General features: G+C 46.0%; 1 protein-coding gene across 4 annotated transcripts in view; it reads left to right on the forward strand.

The window, feature by feature from the left end:
* Positions 1 to 1,931: 1,931 nt before the first annotated feature.
* The window catches only part of LOC112263389 (cotranscriptional regulator FAM172A homolog), a 275,706-nt gene continuing 250,051 nt past the window's right edge, over positions 1,932 to 27,586 (forward strand). For 2 of the 4 annotated variants that reach the window (XM_042330688.1, XM_042330691.1), the window contains exons 1-6: positions 1,932 to 2,073; positions 2,757 to 2,909; positions 6,051 to 6,152; positions 9,076 to 9,176; positions 18,705 to 18,770; positions 19,831 to 20,022. In XM_042330688.1, coding sequence (XP_042186622.1) covers positions 2,798 to 2,909; positions 6,051 to 6,152; positions 9,076 to 9,176; positions 18,705 to 18,770; positions 19,831 to 20,022 — 573 coding nt within the window. In that variant the 5' untranslated portion in view covers positions 1,932 to 2,073; positions 2,757 to 2,797. The other 2 variants (XM_042330690.1, XM_042330689.1) reach the window with 2 other exon arrangements.

Consider the following 27,586-nt stretch of genomic DNA (forward strand, 5'->3'; position numbering starts at 1 on the left):
ACGTTTTTGTTGTCTGAGTGAGGGAAATGCTGTAAATTAAAATGACTCAATGTATTTTGAAAGATGAGACGTTGAGGATTAGAATAAATACCACTTTGATGTCATACAAGCACCTTGCATTTCCAAATCACGATCCCCATGTTTGATGTACAGTTAGAAGATGACATGGCATCACACCCCTGGGTTGTTCTGAACAGAATGAGCCTATGTTTGTTTATTGTGAAGGACATTTGCCGTGGAAACACGCACCTAAATGCACGCATGACTCTCCAAAATGACGATATTTTTCCTCTGAATTACCCCGTGAAAGCCTAACACTGTAACATCATATTTTATAACTTGAGTGTGAAGGGTTTTAAGAGGCATTAGAAGACAAAAATGATCCATCAAATGCGTTTGGTGTGCCATCGTAGTGGCCTCTGACTTGTGGTCAGACTCCCTCAGGTGGATCAAACTTAATCTTGAGCATTTTTTTTGTTCAATGCTGAGTTGAATGACATTGAGAAAAGAGAAAGGTGTCGTCATGTATTTTCTGAATTTAAAAGTAATCCAAGAAGTAATCATGTATTTTTTTAAAGTATCTGTAATCTGATTACAAAAAAAATGTTGGTAATGTTACTGATTGCAGTTAGTAAAAAAAAAGAAAAAAGAAATGACATGTAACCGATTGCATGTAATCGGTTACTTCCAAACCCTGGGTGTGAATATGCGTGTGTGCTCGCCTGCGTGTGTGCGTGTGTGTGTGTGTGTGTGTGTGTGTGTGTGGGCTTGCCTGCGTGTGTGTGTGTACTTGCATGAATGATTTCATGTATGTGTACCCAGAGACACACTCTCTTCTCCTTGTTTGTTATCACTGGGATTTCATATTGTTGGTGCACATCCACGGGACAGGTTTCTGGATTGGAGGCAGAGTTTGTTTGCTTGAGAATATGTTTATCCAGGGACTATGTGATCACTGAAGTTGAAGAAGCTTGTGTAAAGGCATTGGTGTCAGCATATTTCTTTCCCAGTTCCCCAAAACAGTAACTTCAAATCCCCCGATTTAGAGGAAAAGATGTGTTATGATTACACAATGTCACCAGAATGTGTCCCACCATATAACATCAGTCAGACATTTGTGCGCTGAGAGCATAGTTTGTTATTTGTGATTTGTGATACTTTTTGTTTCCAGGTTTTCTGTATTTTCTTATTCATGAGATGAGACAGAATCTACCAGAATTAAACATGAAAATAATAAATATATTTTCTTCATGATTTCATCACATTACATTGCTATTTATTCCGCTGCACATACATAGCGTGTCAACTAGACAGATATGTTGCTGTTTTTCCTAGTTTCATTCAAATGTGTGATCAGTAGGATACATACAGTATATGAACTACAAGTAGAATACTTATACTAACAACAACAAAACTATTATTTTGCTCCATCTGAAAAACTGTGCTGCTTACATTTAATATAAAATAACAAAAAGCAAACCATTATTTTCATATTGGTGTAGAAATGTATTAAGCCACTGCTCCTGTTAGATTTGAGGGTTTACATAATGGGCTTCTCTCCTCTATTCTCAGGACAGAATGGAAGCTTTGATTTGGTTTTGTCTACACGGGAGGGAATTCCAAAGAAGAGCTTCATTCCAATGTTCGGGATGAGAATATGCTTCTCCAGGAGTTATGAGTCTTTGATATCCCTGAGCAAATGTAAGGACACATAGTTATTCAAACAGTAGACCTATCCCGCCTTTGGGATAAAATGTTTATTTAGGAGGATTAAAACTGCTTATACTTTTGAAAACAGTGTTGCAGGGATGCGCTGGTGGTGGTGGGGGCGCATAGGATGAGAAAATAGAATGTATATCGAATGTGTACACATCTGATTATTCCAATGTGAAACATGGTGGGTGAAACAGCGTGGAGCTGTCCCTTTAAATATTCCTTCCGGGTGGTTGTCTCGGTAACCCGGAAGCTTCCAATTCTGAGATTCCCTTCCTGTTTTTTTTGTTGTTGTACATTTTAAGGAAGCAGGGGGTGCTGGCTTATTGTTATTTTTTGGGATATTCGCTTGTAGTGGTGGTATGTGTTTGAAGCTAAATAAATGCATGACTGTAAAATAAAGTAGCGTCTCACTGGCGTTTTACTTCGGCCGTGCACACGTGTGAAACGAATGCTTCTCTCTTGGACGTGCCTTCGCTGGCATGCATGCACTCTCAGTCCCTAGCGTTTGGTTGTTGTTTTGTGCATGAATACATCTGGGTTGCCTGTGTCTGTCTTTCGACCCAGACAGTCGCTCGCCCTGCTTTGTATAACATACGCGTTTTTCGCAAGGCAATGTATGTTGGTACTTTAGCTAGCTAAGGTGGCTAGCTAGTTAACTAAGTTGCACACTTCTGCATGTTAATTGTTTCGCTAGCTAAATAGGCCACATTACCTAGCCACATTAAATTAGGCTATGCAATAACTATACGATAGTCGTTATGGTACCGCACCGTGCAGTGTGCTTAACAGTGGTGTCAAGAAATGAAATTGTAAGGGGAAGTGGTTTGCTCTATGTGTCTGGCGAACTAACGTTACTCAAGATGGATACCATGCCTTCTGCATACCTGTGTGAAATCATTCCTTGTTACTATTATTACAAACGAATGTGCTTCCTTCACTATAATGTACCTCTACAATACAAACAATTTCGTTGTTAAAGTACATTGTAACTCACTACTGTTCTGCAAACAACCAATCATTTTCTATTCCCTTCCATGTAGAGTAACGCAAACCATCAGTGATCCACAAGAAGAGAAGATCTATGCTTACTCGACCCTGTACTTTTATACTGTTCATTTTGTGGATAACTATGGCCCAGATTCCCGGCCAAGAGAATAAAGAGAAAACTACTGCCCTGAAAGGTGAGCAACTAGGTAACTGGTATTTCCTTCCTTGTGCAGATGAGTGACTGGGGGTTTGTGTATAGTACCCTGAAAATGTTGTCTTTTGCATTGCACACCCACAGCTTGAAAGTAATTGATAAACGAGTAAACTTGTGTCCAAGGTATTGTGTGTTATCGGGGTGAATGGACACTTGTGAAAAGGGTAAGTTGTGGAGGTGGGTTCATCATAACTATCTTCAGCCTGCTCCTGTCTGTCAGCTAGGCCTACTGTTTGCATCAACATTTGTTTGCAGAGGGGACTTTAGTCTATTAGAGTAGGAATGACTTTAGTCTGATCCTGCTAAAGGGAGAAATGTGTTTGCTCTCTTAGGCTGAAGCCTATCGGTTAGAGATGTTCTCCTCAACAACTGCTTTCTTTCCTACAGTTTCCAGTAAAGATGGGACACACATAGCCATGTTTGAGTTGACTGGTAAAGCCTAGGCCTATTTAGGATGTTTTTCCTTATAAAGGCTAAACACCAACCATTTATATGGAACAGATCGGGAGACTATTAAAGGGGCAATTTGTAGTTCAAACAATAACAAAGCAAGAACCCCACCTCCGTTTTGGTAAACAGCTGAGGGATGGGGCTGGAGTATTGTAACCACTCTTAAGGCCCTATGAAGTCTGCATTGTGAAGAACGCGGACGGAATCACGGAATTCAACAATATTCAAAAATCTATTGAACGTCGTAGGAAAACTACATTTATTGAACTTAAACTGAACAAAAATACAAACACAACATATAAAGTGTTGTTCCCATGTTTCATGAGATAAAATAAAATATCCCAGAAATGTTCTATAAGCACAAAAAGCTTATTTCTGTGTGTGCGCACGCATGCATGTCTACACTTTCTGTAGCCGTTAGCAATGATGCTGATTGTAACCTGGTTATATTTTAACTACCAAGTAGCGTATGCCTACCTGGCAGAATGATATCATGATTATTTGCATCAATCCAGTGGCCATTTGTTTTGCAAACTCTGCAGTTATATGAGCTCTGCAGAAACACCACTAATCAAAAACAATGGCAGTAAAAGGGTAACTACACCCCAAAATCCAAATGTGTTCGATTTATTTTCCAGATCTCAAAGTGGTCTGATGTGGTTTAAGCATTTTTATGGACTTAGAACATACAATTTGGTTGTTTTTCTATTAAATAAGTATAAGTATAAAAAATAAAAAATGTTTTCCCCAAGACCTGGAAAACAAAAAAGGAGAAAAACGTATTTGGGAATCGGGCAAAAAATAATAATTCATACAGCGCTATGGGTGCAAGGACGTCCCTGATATCAAAATGATGGTTTTAACCATGTTTTGAGGCTATACGGTGTGTTTACGTTTCTTTGTTAACAAACAATAATGGAGTTAACAAGATTATATTTTGGGTTCTGGTGGGGTAAGTTGAACTAAGCTCATGAGGCATAAGTTATATTATTCGAAGGGTATTGCTAATGTAAAAGTCAAAAAAGGTATGTAGCAATCAGTGTTTTGTTGTTGTTATGACCGCTAACCACGTCCAATAGCCTAGGTTTTGTTTCCTTTTGTAATAGGCCCAATTAGGGATAGTGTATATTATGATTCTATAATGAGAGGAAACACTACAATAGCACTGAATACCTAGCCTTTTTTAATTAGTTACAGTCTGTTCAACCAAGATGGTCCCCTCAGCAACAATTATCACAGTATGTTAAGTGACAGTCACTTAAGTATGACAATTGGGTACTTTTCCCACCACACCAATGCAGTAAAAGACATCATTTGATTGTGCTTTCCTGTCAATTTTGTAACATGCTATCGACTGACTGGCCTAGCCTATATAGACATTCCGATCAAGAACAGAGCGTTCTTCATTGTCATGGATGTGTTTTTAGCTGTGCTAGTGTACACCTATATCGACACCCTTTTTTTGGACACGATAGCCAAACGTCGGTTTAAATAGCTATTTTGTGGTTGTACTGTGAATCGAAGTGCAGGCAACGCTCAGACCAAAACACAGGCTATGGATAGGTCTAATACAGAAAAATCAGTCACCACAATGAATATAGGCAAAATGACACTTTAAGGTTTTAAATGGGTCTTGATAACCGGCTACTTCGTCACATTTGCTCTATTTCAATTGAGGACCAGCAATGGAGGGTTTTCTCCTTTTAAAAATTATCTTGACCCAAATGGGATTCTAACTCAAAGCCACCATATGCCAACACCATGGAGTAGATTACTTTAATGGGTCACACTACCACTCCAGGCTAGCAGTATGACTGCTATTTGACCACACCGCGAGAGTCTTTGACTTGTGCGATGTCTGAATGCAAAGTTAGGTGTTATATAAATCTCCTAGTCTTTTTCAGTGCATGGATGCGTGTTAAATGGATGTGCAAAACCTGTGTAATTTTGTCATGTATGCGGAAACCGTAGCCTAGTCAAGGAAGCATCATGCAACAATATATTGGCACACTTCACTTAGACTGTGGGTAAGAAATGAAACCAAGCAGTTGGCTGGTTTAACAATCTGCTTTTCTGGTGGCCAATTTGACCTGTTGAACAAATACAATTGGATGGGGGCTCTACTTTTTAAGGTCTCTGATGGGTTGATTTGTCATATTGTTACCGGATAATTGTCTGCTCAGCTGGGGGTCCTCAGCATCGTGGGTAATTTGGCCAGGTTGACCTGTGAGAAAAGCTAGCAGCTAGCCATTTTAGACTAATGGTTTAAGCCATGGTCTAAGCAAATGTTCACAAGTATGGCCCCTGGGAGTCCTGGGATCCATAAAAAACGAACAAACATTAAGCAAGAGATGAGATGAAGCTAGGCGTATATTCTGTATGACTGCCTTTGATTCAACATGTTCGTGTTGCAAAATCATTGTGCTAAGTGCGGAAAACCACTGTAAACCACAATCTCGCAGTGTGATTTAATTTAAAACAATGTGTATGACTCCTTATATGACACATTGTTGAAGAAAAAATGTCAAATTAAATCATGCTAATAGATTGAGATTTATGGTATTTTTTTGCACTTTGCACCGTGATTTTGCACCACGAAAAGGCCGCCCTCTGTGTTTTAGCAAGGCTAAGTGCAAAAGTAGCTAATATAGATTTTTTGTGTCCCTCCCCACACCTGGCCCAGACCTGTTGTCCAGGATAGACCTGGACGAACTCATGAAGAAGGACGAACCTCCGCTCAATTTCCCCAAGACGCTTGAAGAGTTTGAGTATGCCTTCAACGAGCGTAAGTCATATCATTTATATTCTGTATGTATGGATTATTCTATCCCAGGTGGAGGCCTGGTGTGTTTGGCTCTTAATATTCCCCCAGTGGCCTCTCCCCCTCCTCCTTTCTTTCTCCTGCACTGCTCTCTCTCTCCTCTCTCTGTCACAGTCTCTCTCTCTGTCACAGTCTCTGCTGACTGTGTGGCTGTACTGTGGCTGAGGACATGTTGTGTACTATACGGCCTGTCAGTAACCTACTCAGCCTTGCGCTCAATCTGACGGAGGATTTGCATAACCTGGCCTAAGAACAGGCCCGGGCTGCCACTTCTGAGGAGCCTGCCTGGGTGTCTTTCTTCACTCTCCTCTCCAAGAATATAATTTCTATTCAAACTAAAGTCCCTCCGGCTCAGCGCTGCCATGACTGTACGGTATTCTTCACTCCAGCAGCAAAGTTAGCCTACGTCTATGTAGTGTAAAAAGAAATATGACCATGAAATGAAATGAATATATAGGAGGCTGTGTACAGTTGATACAGGTATCTTAATTATAAAGATGATGGCTTCATCACAGTAGCCCTCCGGTTTTTCATTACTGGAAATCCAAGGTTATGTACACCTAATTAAGCGCCAAAATCGAGAACGGCATGCTAATTATGCTAGAAAAGGGGAGAAAAGTTGCGGAAACATAATCCTCTGAGAGGCCGTGTTGTGGAGGCGATGGAGCTGAACTCTCGTATACACACAAGCACGTATGCGCGCGTGCACACACACGTGCACACACACACACACACACACACGTGCACACACACACACATACACCGTTGTTTAGTAGATCTCTCCTCTCTCCACCGTGAATGTATAATTGATTTCTTCAAGGTACATTTCTGCGGGCGCCTTTTAAACCGACCCCCCCCCCCCCCGGTGCACATCTCTTAGGCACAAGCTAGCTATTAGTTCTCCGTGTTGACAAACTGGCTTTTCGGTGCTAAATGTTGTCTAACAGCTAACGATGAAAGCAAAATGTTGTAAGGTCGGGCGAGTAAGCAGTGTAAGATTTATCACACGATACCCGGTTGTAAAGTGGTGCAATTTAGGGAGAGATGAAAATGCTTATGCAATCTTTTATCTTAACGTGATGCATTTTTTAGGGGGTTGGGGTTTGCCGTCGCGGAATAATTGAGAAAGTATGAGACCCTCCGGCTATTTGGGTTGTGTACTTTTGAGTTTTTCAGCGTTATGCGTTTTGCAGTCGTTAAGAGGTCACAATTAAATTGAACACTGTTTTTTGCTTTATGTTGCCGTGTCAACGGAAGGATAGATGGCCTCATTGTAAACCTCTGTATTTGGAGGCATTAAACCGACGCAGGGATAATTGTTTAGCATGAAAAAGCTACTAGTCTTGAATTGCTCTCTCCCTCATCACATTATTCTCTGCTTGTTCCTCATTTGGCTGTTATTGTAAAATGATCCTGGGCTATGAAAATAAACACAGGTGTTAAAAAGTTCTCCCCTGTAAACTATGAATTTGTGTTTGTATCCCTAGTTTCCACCCAATGATTCAACCACTTTTGCCCGTAATGTAACTCCTAATGCACATACACTGCACCCAGTCACTCCCCGCTTGGCTAGGCCTGGTAGAGAGCGGTGGCATTGGAGTTGCCAGGGTCAATAAGAGTGAATGCTGATTGGCTGCCATTCAAAGCCCAGCCTCAAAGGCAGCGTGGGGTACAGTTGTGGTGTTCTCTCTCTCTCTCTCCTCCTCACATCTCAGGTGGATGTGGCTACAGAGAAATGTGACGAGGCCAGGCCGAGGAGAAAAAAAGGGAGAGAGCGAGAGATAAAGAAGGAATGAGAAGGATAGAGAGTTGACGCCACACCTGCTGTCTGGGCCTGAGCTGCCAGACGTCCCAGAAGGCCGTTGGACTCGTGACTGGAAAGAGCGCTCCGTATCCCCGGGCCTTGTACCTGCCAGATGGGGGGGGCAAAGCCACAAACGCTTTTAATTGCGTGGAGGAGAGAGGCGCAGAAAAGCATGGGGCTCAGTTTGAATGGAAGGTCAAAGCTAGTTTGCTTCTTTTGACAGGGCGGAACTACTTCAGCATGTCCGTACGGAGGTAGAAACCTAACACCAGATTTTTTCCCCCTCTCCTACCGCTGCTCCACGCCTCACACTATCATTAGCTTTCCTGACATAATTAAGCGGCAGTCGGTTTGAACAGCATTTTAGTTTTCCCTTACTTTCGGGAACCTGAGGAATTGGTCCAGCGTTTTCCTTCCAGACCCTTCGGCCATGCATGTTCCAAACACAGTTGAACGCTTATAGTTGAGGCCGGTTCCATTTTGAATGGCTACTGGGATTGATTGATAGTCAGCCCATGAATTTGAAACTGCCTGCTATTTTCTCCGAGGATTTTTCAATTTGTAAGTTATGTTCCAATTTGTTTGCTAGATTGACCCCTACACCGGCACAGAAACACTTGAGATACTGAAAGAAGTTTCCCCACTTCTCCCCCCTGGACAGGGTTTCAAACAGTCTCAATGATTGGCCTCGATTAACTTTGTTTCTGTCTGTCCTTCCATCTTTCTCTTTGTCTGTCTGTCTGTCTTTCTGTCTCTGTCTGTCGATCACGGTCTATCTTCCTGTCTCTGTCTGTCTGTCTGTCTCTGTCTGTCGATCACGGTCTATCTTCCTGTCTACCCGTCGGTTCCTGTCTGTACGTCTCTCTGTTTGTCCCTCTGTCTGTCTTTGTCTGTCTATCTATCTTCCTGTCTACCTGTCGGTTCCTGTCTGTACGTCGCTCTGTTTGTCTGTCTGTCTGTCTGTCTGTCTGTCTATCTTCCTGTCTACCTGTCGGTTCCTGTCTGTGCGTCTCTCTGTTTGTCCCTCTGTCGGTCTCTGTCTGTCTCTCTGTGCCTCTCTCCCTCGGTCTGTCTGCCTATCAGAGGGCAGGTTGAGACACACCACGACGGGCGAGGCGTATGCGTTCAACGCCCGGGAGGATCTCCACAGGTGGAACCAGAAACGCTACGAGGCCCTGGGAGAGGTAGGTACTGTTGCTGCTCATCCCCAGTCGTCATCCCTCTCTACCTCTGTCTATCGATCATCAGGGCGTACGTCATATTGTCATTTTTTACTTTTGTTTTTTCTGAAAAATGTCCGGTTTACTATTAGGATAGGAAGTTCATTACAACAACACGGAAGAGGAAAGCAATGGATCCCTGAATTTGAATCAGTAAATGAGAGAATAGATCCCTGCCATTTTTTATTATTAAGGGCAAAACTTTGATGTTGATTTTGTTGTATCTGTGCTCCCCAGATCGAATAATTCTCATTTGATTCAGAGCGGTATTGAACGCACCACGCACACACCATGTCACATGACTGTGTGTGTTCTTTTATTTCTCGGAGTTGTCTTCTGTTTGGCTCTGCCTGGCACATCTCTTGAGAGTGATGTGTGTTTGTGGGCACGGTGGTTGGCAGGACGTGCTGGATCCTCCTTGGCAGCAGTGGTGGACGCCCGTCTTTGTGTGTGTGTGTGTGTGTTGTGTTGTTTTGAGTGATCAAGCCCTGATTTATAACTGGCTCAGCGTTCTTGCTGTTTACACCTTCACATTCAAAACATCCTTAATCCCACCAGGCCCTCAACACTTTCACTGCTCTAGCAGGTGTGTGTGTGTGTGTGTGTGTGTGTGTGTCCCCTACAGAGTCGGTAAGTATTCTGGTATACGGAGACGCTGCTGCACAGAGCTCATATGTCACACAATGTAGGCCTACATACTGTATATCGCGACACCTGCAATAACGCCTGCTAAAGATGTGTAAGTGACCAATACAATTGTATTTGATATCCGTTTGTCAGGTTTACCAGCCTGAAGGCTAGGTTAGCCCCTGACAGACGGACGGGACTGACGCACTGACTGACGTGCGATGTACCCATCACACTGTCACACCTCACCCAAAAGTTCCCTTTGCCTTCGCTCCATCTCAACCCATGCAATATGCCTGAGCTAATCCCAAACCAGTGCTTTTCTTTGGTAAACATTTAGTTTCATTTGCAACCCTGCTATTTTGCTTTTAATTGTTCCCTGCGTCCTTTCAAGTTCAAAGTGAAAGATGGACTCTTTGGTGGGATTACCTGTGTGTTTCATTTCTAATCCAGGTACGTCCTTTGTGAACTAGCCTTTTGTTGAAGGCTCCCTTTCTCCTGCTGGTATCTCGCCAGCATCTGAAACGCTGGAAGCAAACATTTTGGTCGTGCGGATTGGAGTAGTCCCGAGAACACAGTCATTTAAACTTCCTGAACTCAAGACATCAGGCGCAGGCCCAGACGTTTAGTTAATTCGTTACGGAGCTAATACGGTGTTGACATTCTGTGGTTTAAAAGAGGCGGCGTCTCGTTCATTGAGAACGTAAAGGCTTTGCCGATGGTGAAGCTAGCGGTGATAACGAGATATTGGAGTAGAGTTACAGAGAGTTGCGTGGCTTTTGCTGGTTAGGAGTCCTGTATGTGTGTGTGAGAGTGATCAGGCCTTGGGTAATTCAAGGTTTAGAGGTGAGCGCAAAAAAATCCGGCAGCTGAGAGCCCTTGTTCACAACAATGACCGTCCTGAAGCATGCATGCCCTCGTGCACCCACTCCAAGGCGATTGGTTGATCTACCCAATATGCATTGTGCAGGGGTGGAAAGGGAAGCAAGGAGATGCTATGCCCTTCCATGACTGTCCCTGGGGTTGGGGGTGTATGAGCAAGAGAGCACCCACTCAACCCGCACGGGTGGGGGCTAGCATCATCTCTCTCTTTCTGTCTCTCTCTCTCTGTGTCTTTCCCTCACTCTCTCTGTCTCTCTCTGCCTCTGTCTCTCTCGCTCTCCCTCCCTCCCTCTCTTCGGTGGCCCTGCCAGTCTTGAGAGCAGAGCTAGCTATGACAGTGCAGTGCTAGGGAGAAATGGCGGCCACATTGTGAGAGGCATCACAGCACCAGATGTCCAATTTGCACTTCAGCCTCGTCTGAATGGGCGGACGATGTCTCGATGGCCGGCATGGAGGAAAGATTCGCAGCTGGGGTTGAATGCAGGGGCATTGCATTGTGGGCCCAGATTTTAATAATTATTCTCATTTTATTTATATATTTTACAGCTAAATGCGGAGATCTTTCCAAGGAGCACAAATCCTTCACTGTACTCTGCAAGAACGGGTTTTTATGATGTCCCAGTTTGTGGTGAATTAGCATATTGAATTGAGTTGTTTGAAAACCTCTGAATACCAGCCTCACGAAGCCAATATTTTAAGGTGCTGTTTGTTGAATAAACTGCTATTGTGTCGATCCCTGTGGGTACGTGGGGGTGTGTGTGTGTGCGCGCGTGTGTGAGCGGCAGAAGCGTCACATCTGTTCTCCCTGTTTGGATAAGACCTTGTACAGCGATTAAAGGCTGTTTGTTCTGGTATCTGTGTGAGTGGCGTGTGTGAAAGCCCTGGTCTTCTCTGCATGTTGTCAGCCAGATTAAACCTAATGCATGAAAAAGCCTCCATCGGCCAGGGAACAGGGGCAAGAGCATCCCCGCTCTGACGTCTCCATTAGTACGACAGGAACCCAGGCAGCATCGCTACGCAGCGCCAGGCTACGCTGCACACACAGGCACGGCGGGGGACGGTATGCTAGTTACATTCCGATCGTCATTTAGTGCTGATCGTTGTTTCAAAGGAGATGTATTTTATTTGACCGTTGAGTGAACCACAACCTGGTAGTGAACTGAAGCTAGTTGAAGCCCAGCAGAGCGATCCCCTTCCCCTCAGCCTCACCCGTTCTGTGTTGATATTGACTGGAAAACAGAGAGAGATGGAGGCATTAACTTACTGCGTGTGTGTGTGTGTGTGTGTGTGGGGGGGCCTCTGGGGGCTGCGGGGGAAATTGAAACGCCTGCCTCGTGCTCAGTCAGCCGATCCACCTTCTCCCCGTGTTAATATTTCCCACTATTGTCTTAGCCGAACCCGCTACACACACACACACACACACACACACGAATGAGAGATCATTGTTTGATCTGCATCATTGAACGCTATCTAGTACCCCTTGGAGCTGTGTCTGTCTATTTCAGTAAGTGTGTGTGTGTGTGTGTGTGTGTGTGCGTGCATGCATGCACGCACACTTCTGCAGTTCTTCATAAGCTATTGTTCGTGAGTGTGTGTGTGTGTGTGTTCCAGGATTACCTTTGCGGTTATGTGTGTGTTTTGGTGTGCGTTCTTGCATGCCTGTGTGTGTAGAATCAGGGTGACCTGGGCCCTGTAGGGCTCAGTGAAAGTGTAATTGTTGCTGTAAGTGATAGTTCCCCCTGATAGATGACAAGCATGATGCCAGGCCCAGATGGAGCTGAATTAAGCTGTTAATAAATGAGGATTTTTCTCCCCACCTCCCTGCATCTGTGGAATGACACACACACACACACAATATTCTAATGAACCTGGGCCCAGCCAGATGGCTGTATTGTGAAGATCTCTCTCTCTTTGTGTGTTTCGCTCTCTCTCTCCCTCTGCCGTGTGTATTGTTGGCTCAGCCCTTTATACAGTAGAGCCAGTTTTGCGAAGACGAGCTCAAAGCTACTAGTTAACACCAGCGGGTCCTGTGTGTGCTGTACATGCAGTTGAATTGATCGTATGAACAGTACATGCTGATTTAATCCGCAATCTGGTGTTTTATATCGTCACGAGTATGGTCATGTTACCTTTTCAAAGGAGTGTAGAACTGATGTGTAATGATGAAACAGACACCTTCACCCACCTGGGGAGGAAGCGGTAGGCCTCTGCTCTACTGTATACCCGTGAGCGAGATGGGGAAGCAGGGCGTGCGATGGCAACGGCGAGCCCACACACCCCTATCAGTCACGGACGTTTTGTTTTGGAAGTTAAGAGGATCCCTCTAAAGAGGAGCAAAATGGCAGCTGTCTCTCTTGATTTATCGCATCTCATCACTCCTCGAACCCCACGGCGCGGCTGGTAGAGAGGGAGGGTAGGTGGGGAAGGGAGGGAGGAGAGCCTAAGCACAGGCAGCCACGGCGCCGTACTTTGAAAGTGAATTATCCCTCGGCCGGCTTCTGAGGTAACACCTGAGGTGGTCATTAGACTGCCATTAAGGAGTGCAGCGCGGCACAGTGCGTAGCCTGAGAGGAGGGGGAGAGGGAGAGGAAGTGAGATGAGCCTCCATGCAGACACCCCCCCTCTCCCTCTCCCTCCCTCTCTCCGGAGAACAAACTTCCCCCAGATACAGGCAGACACAACACAGGGACCTTGTGGGAATTGCTTTGGGAGTGCATCAGCTTTGTTCTTCCATATACCCCACTGATAAAAAGACGAGGCGGGAGGGGGCTGAAGTAAGACAACAATTGACTCTATTTTAAATCTCAGCCTGATGTTAGACAAGCCAACCCTTAAAATAAACACCATTCTTCCTTTTGCTGTCTTCTCCTGTAGCTTTGCTTTACTGCTGCCGTTGTCTTTTTGTTGTTGTTTGGGGATTTTCTTCATCTTTTTCTATTCTTCCGTAAAGCAGAAGCATTTCTTTCCCCGGGCCCTGTCACTGTAACCATGCCGAGCTCTCCTCACTTTCATTATGTAAACAGCTTTGATATCGTCGCCGTGTGCCTCCTCCCTGCATAAGTGGCTTTTAGAGAGAGCTCCGGACCCGCCTGCTCTCGTGTGTGTCTCTCGCTCTTTCTCCGTCTGTCTGTCTCGTGCCCTCGCTGTCTCTCTCTCTCTCTTTTTGGGAAGTCGGTAGAGCGATACTTAAACCAGCCAGTTTCAGTCAATAGGGCACTCTCCCATTCCTCAAGGCCACATCGCTAGCCACCACAGGACAGAGCATGGCAGGCCTGCTCCAAAGCCACTTGTGGTCTGTGTTTGGGCTTTTGAGCTACGGTCAGACCCGGGGTAACCCTCAACCCCCCCCCCCTCCATGTCAGTTGTAACTAGGGTTGCAAAGCGAGGGTGTTTTACTGGAAACTTTAGAGGTTTACCAGTAAACTACCAGAATGTTGGTTTCTTTCAAGGATTTTATGTAACCCATCACAAGACATCTAGTGGCCCTTTTGGGTATTTCAGATGATCACAGGTGTCTGTAATTATCTCTGTCCCTCTGTGTGGCATCATCACATGTAAAATATATGAAATTATTGAATTAGATGATTTTTAAATAAAAATGAGAATGACAAAGCTGTAAAACATTATCTGAAATATCAACCATCAATTTAGTGAATACCAGTTCTGTTTAATATCAGGGTTTCAGCATGAAATATTTTTGTACACATTATCAATATGTATTTGTTGTCGATATTCTGGCATCAAACTGTTGGTGGCAGTTGTGAAAAAAGTAAATAGTTGGACAAGCTGCAGAGGTAATAATGCCATTGTTGATTAGGTGTTTTTTTCACGAATTAAGCTATTTTCTATTGAACCATATGGTATAGCTACTATAACTGTATGGACAATATGGACACAGATAAAATAAATGAATAAAATATGTGAATAAATGTTTCAAAAAAATATCCAAGTATAAATTATGATAGATTGCCATAGATTTTCTGTTAATTACCAAAATTGCTGAAGATTCTAGAAACTTTGGCAAATTACTGATTGCTTTGTAACCCTAGTTGTAACCCTCATCCCCATCTCTCCCCCCACCTCCCTTGTCTGGGGCAACACTCACCCCTTCCTCTCCTCCTTTCCCCCACCCCCATTATCTAGTTGTAACCCTCATCCCCACCTCTCCCCCCTCCCTTGTCTGGGGCAACACTCACCCCCTCCTCTCCCACCTATCCCCTCCTCCTCTCCCCCCCCACCCCCATGTCCGGTGGATCATCTCCTTATCACCTCGAGAGGTCAGCTGGACCAAGCATGACTGGAGTAATCAGAGCATTACACAATGTGGGAGGTCTGGATTCTAACCCCCCTCCCCCCTCTCTCTTTCATCCCTCTCTATCTGAGGAAGGCCCTCCCCTGTTAGTTTGAAGAGGGTTTTTCCACCAGGTTAGTTTACAAACAGATCGACTTACCGACACAGTGGTCTTCATTAAGGCCTTAACTGGGGGGGGGGCAGTAGAGAGAAGAGGAGAAGGGTAGGAGAGGTGCCTATCGCTCGCCCACTCAGTGGAAAGCGCTTGGTCAAAGCCAGTCACCCACCCACCCTCCCTCCCTCCAATCTCAGCTGTCTACCGCAGTGGGAGCTGGCACCGCCACACACATGCTCCCTAGGATTACCCCCAAAGACTGATCCCTCCTGTAAACCCTTCCTTCCTCTCTGCTCCTCCTGGTTCCAGGGGCACCGTGGGGTACGTCACCACAGCACTTCCCCTAAAATGAACCACATAGGCCCCCAGAGAAAGGGAGACGGAAGGGTCTGTTGAGAAACGACTGGCCTTGATAATGAGTAGAGGAGACCTTGGGATGTGGAGGTGGTGACCGCAAAGCTGCTTTCAGAGACATGTGGAGACACCATCCAACTGATGTCCCAGGTTCAACGGGGTCAGGAGTAGATGCGTCTTCCTCATCTTCCTCGCCACACTTGGCCACGCTGTCATTTTTGCCATGGCGAGTAGTTTAAGTAATACCGGCAGCACGTCTAAATTTGACAGTTGGGCTGTTTTTTTGGGGGGGGCATCAGCCAAATGTCCCCAATCCCTGTCAGTGTTGAGTGCACCCCCACTATCACAATCAACCTCAGCAGCACCAGCCCCAGACAGACATAGCTCCAGGGAGAGAGAGAGACAGAACCACTTAGCACTCCTCCACTACCTGCAGGGCCAGGCCTTTCATTATAAGACTAATAACACTGTGTTAATGATGTGACAAAGTGCTGTAGCTTATGCCGCTGATCGGCTGCAGAGAGAGATGGCTGAGGCCCACACGGTGATGGTAGCCATTTTCTCGTAGTAGTGACGTTTCTTGTAGTGTGTGTGTGTTTGCACTTCTTTGCCTCTGTGTGTGTGTGTGTGGTGGTTAACAGCTCCCATCAGCATATGATATTTTGACTCTGTAACCATGTCATCTAAGTTGACCATGTTGCCAGCAGCATACCACCCTGCATCCCTCTGCTGGCTTGCCTCTGAAGCAAAGCAAGATGGTTCCTGGTCGGTCCCTGGATGGGAGACCAGATGCTGCTGGAAGTGGTGTTGGACGGTCTCCAAAACAATATTCCAAATACCCCAGGGCAGTAATAAGGGACGTTGCCCTGTGTCGAGAGACGTCTTTCAGATGGGACGTTAAACGGGTGTCCTGACACTCTGTGGTCACTAAAGATCCCATGGCACTTATCGTAAGAGTAGGGGTGTTAACCCCGGTGTCCTGTCTAAATTCCCAAGCTGTCACTCAGACCATCATGGTCACCTAATCATCCCCAGGTTCCAATTGGCTCATTCATCTCCCCTCCTCTCCCCTGTAACTATTCCCCAGGTCATTGCTGTAAATGAGAATGTGTTCTCAGTCATCTTTCCTTGTAAAATAATAAATAAGGGTAAAATAAATTAAAAAGTCCTCTGTGGGGTTTGTTATTTTGGGCTTGTGTGTGGACTCCCTCTCTCGTTCATCCGGGCCTGGAGTGATACTGATCTCAGAGCTGTGCTTCCTCATCTGACTCCAATCAGCAAGCCCCTGAATCCTGACCCTGGGCCTGTCTGTCAACCTGAACAAAGACCTCTGTGTACCGGCGGACGGACACACGCGAAACAGCACATCTACACTAATGCTTCATGCATGCACTGCCTACATAGGCGTACACACACACACACACACACACACACACACACACACACGCGCTCCCAGTCCACTTCCCCCACCTCCCCATTCCTTCTCTTTTTCCACATCAGATGGTTTTCAGGCCACCTGAGGCACTGAACAAATAATGTAGCACAAATGAAATTTCCTGCTTGGGTTATTGATGCCATTAAAAACTTGCATATTGAGCCTTGCAATCATTTTAGTCTTCACCGGGGAGCCTGACATTCAGTGAATTAGCTGATGTTAGCCACAGCTATATCTCTTAGCGTTCGGAGCGTTCCTCATCTAGCGGGTCAAATGGTCAAATCTGTCATCTCATTTGGCCTGTCCGCCAGGCCTGCGATTGGCTAATCCCTCCTAATCGTATCTCACGGCATCATTTGTCCATAATGTGTTTCTTTAGACACATAATCAGGTCAGCGATGACTTTCTTTAGGCTTTAAAAGAGCATGTGGTTATAATGATTGGTTTTAGCTTTTTCCCTCTGACTTTGCTTCGATGAGACTGTGGGCTTTGAATGCTGAACTTCTAGGTATTGGTTTAACTCTGTGCAATGCTGGATCCTGTGACCGTACCATACGGCTATCTAGTAGTTTTGGCGTATGGGTGTATTATGTTGTATTCTACTGATGTAAATAGGTTGAAGTACCTAGGCAACAGTGTGACAGTGGTCACTCAGTTTGTGTGTGTCTCAGGGCTCAGACCTGACACGCTCTGCCTCCATGGCACCCCATCTCTCCCTCCCAGCCCCTTGGTCTCCTGTGTGTCTCAGGGCTCAGACCTGACACGCTCTGCCTCCACGGCGCCCCATCTCTCCCTCCCAGCCCCTTGGTCTCCTGCGCGGCTCCAGGGAGTCCGGCTAAAGCGAACACAAACACAGAGGACAGGGAGGGACCTGACTCTGACCTATCCAGTTGTCCGTGTGGTCACAGCAGACGTCCCCCAGGCGCCACAGACCTCACCAACACAATGCCACACCACACGCCCCTTATCCTCGCCCACCCGGCTTGGGCCACTCGACCACATTGCTGCACCTCCATGCCAGGCTGGGCACGTCTGATAAACACCCCCAGTAATACCCCACAAACCCCCACAGCTGAGACATCATCATCATCATCCGCTACAAACACGCCAAAACACGACCGGCAGAAAGTTTTTTCCTCTCCCCCTCCCTCATCCCTCTCTCAAACGCTTCCAAACCAAACGACGCCACAAAAGCCCTTGTGTTTTCAGCTGCCCGAGGAGTCCGGACGGGAGGGAGAGCGAGAAAGGGGAGGAGACAGGGTTAAAAAAAGAAAGAAAGTTGTTGATGTCATTGAACCATGAAACCGTTGTCCTGGGGTTGAAATTGCACTGTATACAAGTTCCTCGGTGCTGTGGCTGGGAGGATAAACATGTCTTGCATCAGCTCGGTGCTTGTGTCACAGATTTCCTCCCTTGGCTTCCATTCCCTCAATACTGCTCTGAGCTCCAAGATCGCGGCTCGTCCAACTCCGAACACACTAAAACCGGCACTTTTACTGAAACATTGATTAATGTGCACGGTCCCTGCAAAAAAATAAAATAAACTCAAACTTTCAATTAGCTCACACATACAGTACTGCCTGTCTGTCTAGGGGCCAAATACACTGACTATACACTGTGTACACGAACCAAGTAAAAGTACATGATTCCTCACTCAAGCTGCATGCTGTTCTTAATGTGTTGCTGTACATGGATTTGGAAGTGACATCAACATGAGGTGTGTACCGCAAAACTGTGCCGTTGTTGTGTTCGTTGCGAATAAAGATTATTATTTTTTATTTTTTTCAGATTATCACTCGTTATGTTTACCAACTGCTGGAGACAAAGTGCAACCTGACAAAGGAAATCGTGCCGGTAAGTATTTGCGAGTGAACAAAAAAAACCCAGAGGCTTTCAGGCCTTTAAAGATTATAGGGGATATTAAATGTGAAAGTTGACGTAAATGCGTCGGCTTCCGAGAATGATTATGATGTTGAGTGTCCCGCGGAAAAAAACTAGGATCGGATGAGAAGGAAATATGCCTTTTGATTTCTCTGTCTTTGTCCAAAAGTGTCACCTCAACAAACAAACTGTATTTGTGACACGTCGTCTCCCGAGTCAGGAAAAGCTGTTGCTTAATCTGTTTTGCATTCAAATGCTCTCAAAAGGGACTTGATTCCCTGTTACTGGACCATTCTAGCATTCTAGCTCTCTGCTCATCCCAACATTCAACACAGGCTTGACTCCCCCCACCCCCGTTGCTCTTCGTTTCTGAGGAAGATTGGTCCTTTTCCTCTTAGCATTTCTCTCTCCCTGTTCATAGTGAATGTTTACGACCTCTGTTGTTCTGGCGCAGGGAGGAGCCGTTAACGGCGCTAACAACCTATAAATCACGGCGCTAACCCAGTTTTTTATTACACCTGTACACTTTTACACTCTGCCTGCCCTATTTATCTCATTATTCCGCCGGAATATCGCACTGTTCTGTGGGTGTGTGGTAGTGGTGGGTCCGTCCACCTGCCTCGAGTTGAACTTGTGACCGCAGATTTTAAGCAGATTAACCAGGGCCAAGTATAGAAGGAGGGAACAAGAGAAAGAAAGAGAAGAAAGGCTGAGATTTCTCCCCCTCCCCTTTTTCTTTGTCTGCTTGGATTAAGTTCCTGCAGCTGCCACCCATGGTTTTTATGGACAGTGCGTGTCTCCTCAGAGATTCCTCTAGGCACGCTGGGGACCTCGTCCATCCAAGGGCAGTTGAGGACACACGCACTGGACTTATTCGTTACTACAGAGGATGTCAGACCCTCCGTCCCAACCTTCCTTCCAAAAACATGCTAGCAGGGCCTTCCCGAGTACTGTACTTCAGAAAATGAATTTGATGACATATTTGTTCAAATTGCAGCACTAATGAAAGGATGATACTGTGTCATGTGACCAGGTGGATGCCACAGCGGAGGAGCCCAGGAGCTTCATCTACCTGAGTGCTGATGCCATGTCCAACCCTACCAAGTTGCTGGTGCTCATCCAGGGTTGCGGGGTGGTCCGGGCCGGCCAGTGGGCACGACGCCTCATCATCAACCAAGACCTTGACTCAGGAACACAGATCCCCTTCATCACCCGTGCCCAGGAGGTAGGGGCGCCGCACACCCGGGTGACACTGTGGGGGCGGGAGGGGGGTTTAAACCTGCCAGGGGTACAGAGGTGTTAGGATGGTAGGGGTGGATGGGGTTACCATGGGGTAACCATGGGGTGGGCTCTGCAGATTGTGTTTAGGTATGGGTCTTGTTTGTCTTCGTCAATGGCAGACCTGGGTGTGGCCTTGTGACCTATGGTAGCCTGGTTGGTTAGGGCTGTAGCTTGGTCGGGGCTTTTTAGATGAGTCTAGGCTGCAGTGTGTGTGTGTGTGTGTAAGGGACATTGAACATGTGATTCTGTGTTTCTGTGGTGTATATATTTCTTGGTTTCAGTTTGATTTGTGTTAAGTACTTTGTCAATTTATAAACGGGTTATTGTGAGAGTATGCAGGCCTGTAGCCTATTTCTGTACATGCATCTTGTTCAACACCCCCCTTCTCTCTTTGTATTCCCCTGTGTGGTGCTGCAGTTCAGTGTTATAGGCTGTGATCTCTCTCTCTCTGTCTGCCTGTCTGTCTGTCTGTGTGGAGTCTTAGCTGCAGGTCAGCCCTCAGGTCTGCAGAAGCTTCACATCACCGTGCTCCCTGATCAGCGTGGCTCCCCCCTCAACACGGCACACACAAACACACTCTATCTCTCTCTCTGCATCTCTTTCTCTCTCTCTCTCTCTCCCTCTTTCTACCTCTCTCCGTCTCGCTCTCACACCCCCTCTCTCTCGAAGACCCTTGGAAGGCATCCCGGGCCGTGCCCTCCTTCACGAGCATGTACCCTAGAGATACCCAAGGTTTGGGTTGGGGGGTGGGAGGGTGGAAGCAGTATGTTGTTGTAAATAATGGTAGTGATGTGGGGTAGTGAAGAAAGGCCTTTAGGAGTGGGGAAGCTTTGAGACCACCTCGAGTCTCTTCTTTCACTTCCTTCTCTGAGAGGTATTCTATTGTTTTGTTCGGGCTCTCTCCAATGAAAACCCCTATTTTAGGGCAGCCACATTCCTCCACAGACTTTCATCCATAATGTGTAAACCCAGGTGAAGTTTTAGCGCGAGCAGTGATGCCGATGCTGTGTGAAGTGTAATTTAGATTCTCATTTCTTCTCCCCGTGCCCTTGTGTACCGCAGGACTGCGTCAGCGTGCCCGGAAGCCCGGCTCTCCACACTCTTATTTCCCCCCTCATCACAGCGCTCATTTGTCAACCTGGCCTAAGCTACCTGCCTAATTTAATCGTCCCACCGTTCAAATTGACTTAGGGGAGATCCCTGCTTTCTCCCTCTCTCCCGCCTTCTAAATGTCATAAAGACTTGCGCAGACGACCAGGTTTATTTGCCAGCGCGACTGGAGCAGACGTGTGTGTGTTACAGTACGACTGGTTATTATTACATTTGCCCGGAGAGTTGCGTTCCTCAGACGCAAAGTGACAGGCGAGATATAGAGACCGCTGTGAGTGTAGCCCGTGTCCATTCATCATGATAAAACAAGGAGCCGTAATCCTTACGCCTTTGACACATGGTCATCATGGCATTTACAGGAAGTCCTTCCACTCTGGCTTTACACTGGGATGTGGCTGGATACCTATTAGCCACTGCTGTTGGCGCTTCCTAGTGAAATTACCCCCTAGGTACAGATCTAGGATCAGTTCCTCCTCTCCCAATCACAACCTTAACCATTAGTAGGGAAAACGCGCAACTGACCCAAGGTGAGGCCTCTGAGATTGCAAAGGTGTTAGGAGGGAAGCCAGGAGTTATGACCAGACCAGGGAAAAACTCTGGTTACGTGGTTAGGAAAAGCGGAAGCGAGGCAGACCGACAGTTCCCTCTCTGACGACCCGAGTGGTAGCTCTAGCCCGGCTCTACGAGGAGACGTTTATCTCCGCCTCTCATCTCAGGTGCGCTGATTAACGCATGGCCGACCAGGAGATCAAGTGGAACCTCCCGCTGCAGATTCATCATGTCCTCCACTCTTCTCTCATTTTCTCCCCTTTCCTGTCCGGAAGACTCCTCTCTTGGAGAGCTGTACAGCCACAGAGAGCTGTCGTGTCCAGGATATTGAACGGTGGAGTGTGTACTGTCTGAGGAGGCTAAAGTGTAGTCGGGACTGATATAGGTGTTCCCTCTCCTTATGTGGTAACCATTCCAGAATGGTGCTCTGCTATAATAAACTGTTATACTGTTTTCTAACAAAGGCCATTCCGGCAGGATACAATTCATTCACCCCCCAAACATGCCCCCCCCCACACGGATGCACCCACACACACGAGCAGCCATATCGCCAGGCAGAGGGGGAATTCACACCATGTATATGTCAGCGGTAGAAAAACCCCACTTTTCATTCCTCTCCGTCCTCCTTTGAAGCCACACTTAGCCCCGGCCTCCTGTCCAATGGGATCTGTACTGGCAAAGCCGTGGATTGTGGGAAAAGGAGTTTGCGCTGGTTAATCAGACCCCAGACGCCCCCCTCCCCTTGACCGGGCATGTGCCTCTCCCCATCAGGGGTGAATCTGAGGGCAACCTTCCCTGGCTCTCACCATCAGATCTGCCTTACTCAAAACACACTTAATTCTGGGACGCCAACCTTTAGGCTATATCAGTAGCCACAGTGAAAACGACTAGCCCTAGCGTCCACTATGGATAACAAGTATGCAGTACCTACGTCTATGACAAGCTATCACACTGTCGCCAAGACTATGACAATTAAATAAGCAATGCCTGAGTGTGTGGTTTCAAAACAATCGACGCCCAGTTATGACAGCTATACCAGCTATATATGACAGCTATACCTTGCCGTTTATGACTACTCTGATATTGTATGTGTGAGTACACTATGCTACACACACACACACACACAGGCGCATGTATCCATACTCGCACACAGAGACACATGTATCCATACAAACACACACACACACACAGAACATGCACGAACACACACACACACACACACTCCACCACTCACACCACTCTCCCTCAGACTCGGCACAGTTGTTGCGGATGGTGTGGAAATGGCGCTATTCCCAGAGCCTGGCTGTAAAGTGACAGGCGAGGGGAGCCCACTCCAGCGCGGGCCCCAGTGGCAGCACAGGCAGAGTCGGGAGGCAGGAGAGGAGAAGAGGGGTGGAGGGAGGCAGCCGGGCTGACAGCTCCACTGCAGGGAGAGGCCCTCTTAATGACAGCTTATTCCTTCATGATTTCAATTCTTGACAGTGGACAGGTCTGCTTGTTGCGTCATGGCAGCTGTATCATTACCTTCTGGCCCTGTCAAGGCTGTATTTTGAGAGAGAAAGAGCAAGAGGGAGAGCAAGGGGAAGGAAGGAAGGAAGGTAGAAAAGAGGACAACCGACCAGTGGTAAGAGAGGGAAAGGGGAAAGAAAGAATAGAGGAAGAGAGAAGAGAGAAGAGGATGTGGGCAGGATGTGTTTAGCAGTGCTGGGTTTTAGTAGTCACCTGGGATTGTGAGTGGATTGGTGCAGTACACAAACACTGTCATTCATGGTTGAAGGGGAGCGATAGGAAATGCTGTCACATACTGTCTGCAATATTCAGGATAACACGCAACTAGGCAAACACACGCCCACATGTACACACAAACTAGGCTTTGGCGGTATCCAGATTGCCATACCTTCATACCAACCTTGTGTCATCCTAGGGTATTCGGTAATACCGGCACTGAACACAAGGGCCGCAATTTCAAACCCCACTGAGCATCTGTAATCTGAAGGTTAGCAATGCTAACAAGTACATGTTAAATCCCATAGGGAATGCTAGCTAAATGCTAATGAGCGCATAGCGAACATTTTATACAGTGTCTGATAGAAACTTTTTTGCAGGACAGACATTCCAGCTCGCAAAGTTACACAAGTAACTCAAAACTGCTACTCCCAGTTACACGCACAAAACAAATATAAGACCGCAAGGCTCTTGATCCAGGAGATTTTGATTTTGCAAGAAGCTAAACCAAATGCATAACTGCAGATCATTTAGAACATTTTAGACCGTTTAACTTAATAATAGTTAGAAGATATCTAGCTGGCAAACATTTAGTTGTGAATCCCATACTGTAACTAAACCACCTGTTGGGTGATGCACAACGGTGACTGACTCTCCCTCATCATTGTGTGCTTGTAAACACACACCATGTGACGGGACTACCTGTAAGCTTCGTAATGAAAAAGAATATGATGGATGAAATGAAGAAGGCGATCTGCTTTATCTCCTAAAATCATCCCAGGATACAGTTGAAGTCGGAAGTTTTACGTACGCCTTAGCCAAATACATTTAAACTCAGTTTTTCACAATTCCTGACATTTAATCCTCGTAAAAATGCCCTGTTTTAGGTCAGTTAGGGTCACCACTTTATTTTAAGAATGTGAAATGTCAGTATAGTGGGAAGAGAGAATGCTTTATTTCAGCTTTTATTTATTTCCTTCATCACATTCCCAGTGGGTCAGAAGTTTACATACACTCAATTAGAATTTGGTAGCATAGCCATTAAAATATTTTAACTTGGGTCTAGCATTTTGCGTAGCCTTCCACAAGCTTCCCGCAATAAGTTGGGTGAATTTTGGCCCATTCCTCATGACAGACCTGGTGTAACTGAGTCAGGTTTGTAGGCCTCCTTGTTCGCATACTCTTTTTCAGTTCTGCCCACAAATGTTCTATAGGATTGAGGTTAGGGCTTTGTGATGGCCACTCCAATACCTTGACTTTGTTGTCCTTAAGCCATTTTTCCACAACTGACTGATGTCTTGAGATGGCCAAACAGTTGTATTTTTGTTTCATCAGACCAGAGGACATTTCTCCAAAAAAGTCAATCTTTGTCCCCATGTGCAGTGGCAAACCGTAGTCTGGCTTTTTTATGACAGTTTTTGAGCAGTGGCTTCTTCCTTGCTGAGCAGCCTTTCAGGTTATGTCGATATAGGGCTCGTTTTACTGTGGATATAGATACTGTTGTTCTGGAATTGATTTGCACTTTTCGTACCAAAGTACGTTCATCTCTAGGAGACGGAATGCATCTCCTTCCTGAGCTGTATGATGGCTGCGTGGTCCCATGGTGTTTATACCTGCGTACTATTGTTAGTACAGCTGAACGTGGTACCTTCGTGCATTTGGAAATTGCTCCCAAGGATGAACCAGACTTGGCTGATTTCTTTTGATTTTCCCGTGATGTCATGCAAAGAGGCACTAAGTTTGAAGGTAGGCCTTGAAATACATTCACAGGTACACCTCCAATTGACTTAAATCATGTCAATTAGCCTATCAGAAGCTTCTAAAGCCATGACATCATTTTCTGGAATTTAAAGCTTTTTAAAGGCACAGTCAACTTAGTGTATGTAAACTTCTGACCCACTGGAATTGTGATACAGTGAATTCTAAATGAAATAATCTGTCTGTAAACAATTGTTGGAAAAATTACTTGTGTCATGCACAAAGTAATGTCCTAACCGACTTGCCAAAACTATAGTTAGTTAACAAGAAATTTGCGGAGTGGTTGAAAAACGAGTTTTAATGACACCAACCTAAGTGTATGTAAACTTCCGACTTCAACTGTATATGCTGTATACCGCCCAAGCCTAACACACACACACACACACACACACACACACACACACACACACACACACACACACACACACCACTCTTTAAGCTTGCTAGTAGGCTACCTAGGTCTGTGGTATGGATGGAGGGATTGTGGTTAGGACAACTAGCTCTCACAGTCTCGTATCAGCATTAGACATTCATCCACGTTCCAAATGGCAAAGTGTGTAAGTTTAGGCATAAACTCAGAAATCTGGTTACGGTTAGGGTTCAGATTTGGGATACGCTCAAAACAAAAGATCTCAAAAACAACTTCCTATCACTGGATTACCAATTTGAAGGTGATAGCGCTCACGGTTGCCCCTAGTGGCCAGTTTCCACGTTGTCTCCCGACGTCCTCAGACATGGATGGACGTTGAATTACAGGTGACCTGGCTGGGGTTGGAAGCTGCTCTCGCCCAGTGGTGTTTGGAGCGCAGAAGTGAGGGAAAAAGAGCATTTGACAGCAGCAATACATATGGGAACTCTGCTGTAGCCTCAACCATGCACCTCTTTTTCTTACTTTTTTAATCCCCACACATTCCCTCTCCCAATCCATATTTTTAACATATCTGTTTTTTTTCCTGATTGGTTTTGAATGTATCTTTGACCCCTACCTCTAAACCCCCCCCTGGTCCCAATCACGACGCCCCCTTTCTCCCTGCAGTGCACCCCCACGCCCAACAACCCCCTTAAGTCAACCCCTCACTCCTGCTCCACACACACACGCAGAGTAAGAAAGGAAAAAGCCTTGAAACCCCCCTCGGAAAAAAACAAGCAATTGCATTTCATTGAAAATAAAGTATTTAATAAAAAACAGGATCTATACACCCTCCTCCCACCCCGCCCCCTCCTTGCTCTTTCTAGTCAGTTAGGCTCGGCACTGGAGACTTGCTGGAAAGAAAGAGGGGGTGTGGTGTTTTCAAAAGTGTGTCAAAAGCCTTGGGGTTTGTATCTGCCCAGAATTTCAATGGGAGGCTGAAAGGGGGCAGGGAAGCGGGCTGAACTCAAACACAGGAATCTTGTTTCATTTCTGTCATGTTGCTCTTTTTTTTTTGTTTTTTTGCTGGATTGATGTCTTTTTCCAAATTTGCTTCTCGACTTCATCGCTTTGTGATACTGTATACCAGCAGCTCGATCTCGCTCTCTCCTACTACTCTCCCTCCTCCCCGTTTTCTCCTCAATTCCCCTCATTTTACCCCCTAGCCCTGAGCTCTCCTGTGTGTGTGTGTGTGTGTGTGTGTTCTCTGACTGCTCTCTGCATTAAATAGCAGTGTACGTTGCTTGTGTCTAAATCTTAGGGCGTTTTTCCTCTCATCTGGTGATCATGGTGGAAGCTGGCCTTTGGGGGTTAGGTTATGATGTATGTATGCATGTACAAGAAGGGCATGTGTGTTTAGGGGTCGGGTTATCAAGGCTCTCTGGGGTTCCGGCAGGGTAGCATCGAAGGAGTGTGCTGTGCCCTGCGTGAAGGGGTCAGAAGATGGGCTGGTCTGAGCTGGCCTTGTAATTGAGGCCCTACATGGGTCCCATATCTCCAGGTGGAATGTGCAGCGTTTCCTGCAGTAAAAATCAATGCACTTGACGCCATCAAAGGCAGCAGAGGCAGAGACTTGCTCTGGGGTTAAACCTCTTTTAAATAGCCTCCCGTGGGACAGCAGCTGTCAATAAAACCCAATTATTACCAGCCCAGACCCGGGAAGAGCTCGCCTGCACAGGCCAAATTAAAAATTGATCAGAAGGGGAGAAAACATTATTTTTGTGGTCGTATTCCCTATCTTAACAGTGCTGCGGTGAATCTCTCATCACAGGGTCCCCCCCCACCACTCTCCTGCTTCTTTATGAACAATGGAACACCATGCTCAGTGTGTATTTGCATATTAAACGTGTGTGTTTGGAGTTTATAGTTTTTTCTTCTTCCCGGATTAGATTGCTGCGTGTGTGTGAGTGCGTGTCTGTCTGCGTGTGTGCGTGACTGTCTGTGTCTGCGTGCGTGT

The sequence above is a fragment of the Oncorhynchus tshawytscha genome, linkage group LG12 (genome assembly GCF_018296145.1).
Source record: "Oncorhynchus tshawytscha isolate Ot180627B linkage group LG12, Otsh_v2.0, whole genome shotgun sequence".
Lineage (NCBI taxonomy): Eukaryota > Metazoa > Chordata > Actinopteri > Salmoniformes > Salmonidae > Oncorhynchus > Oncorhynchus tshawytscha.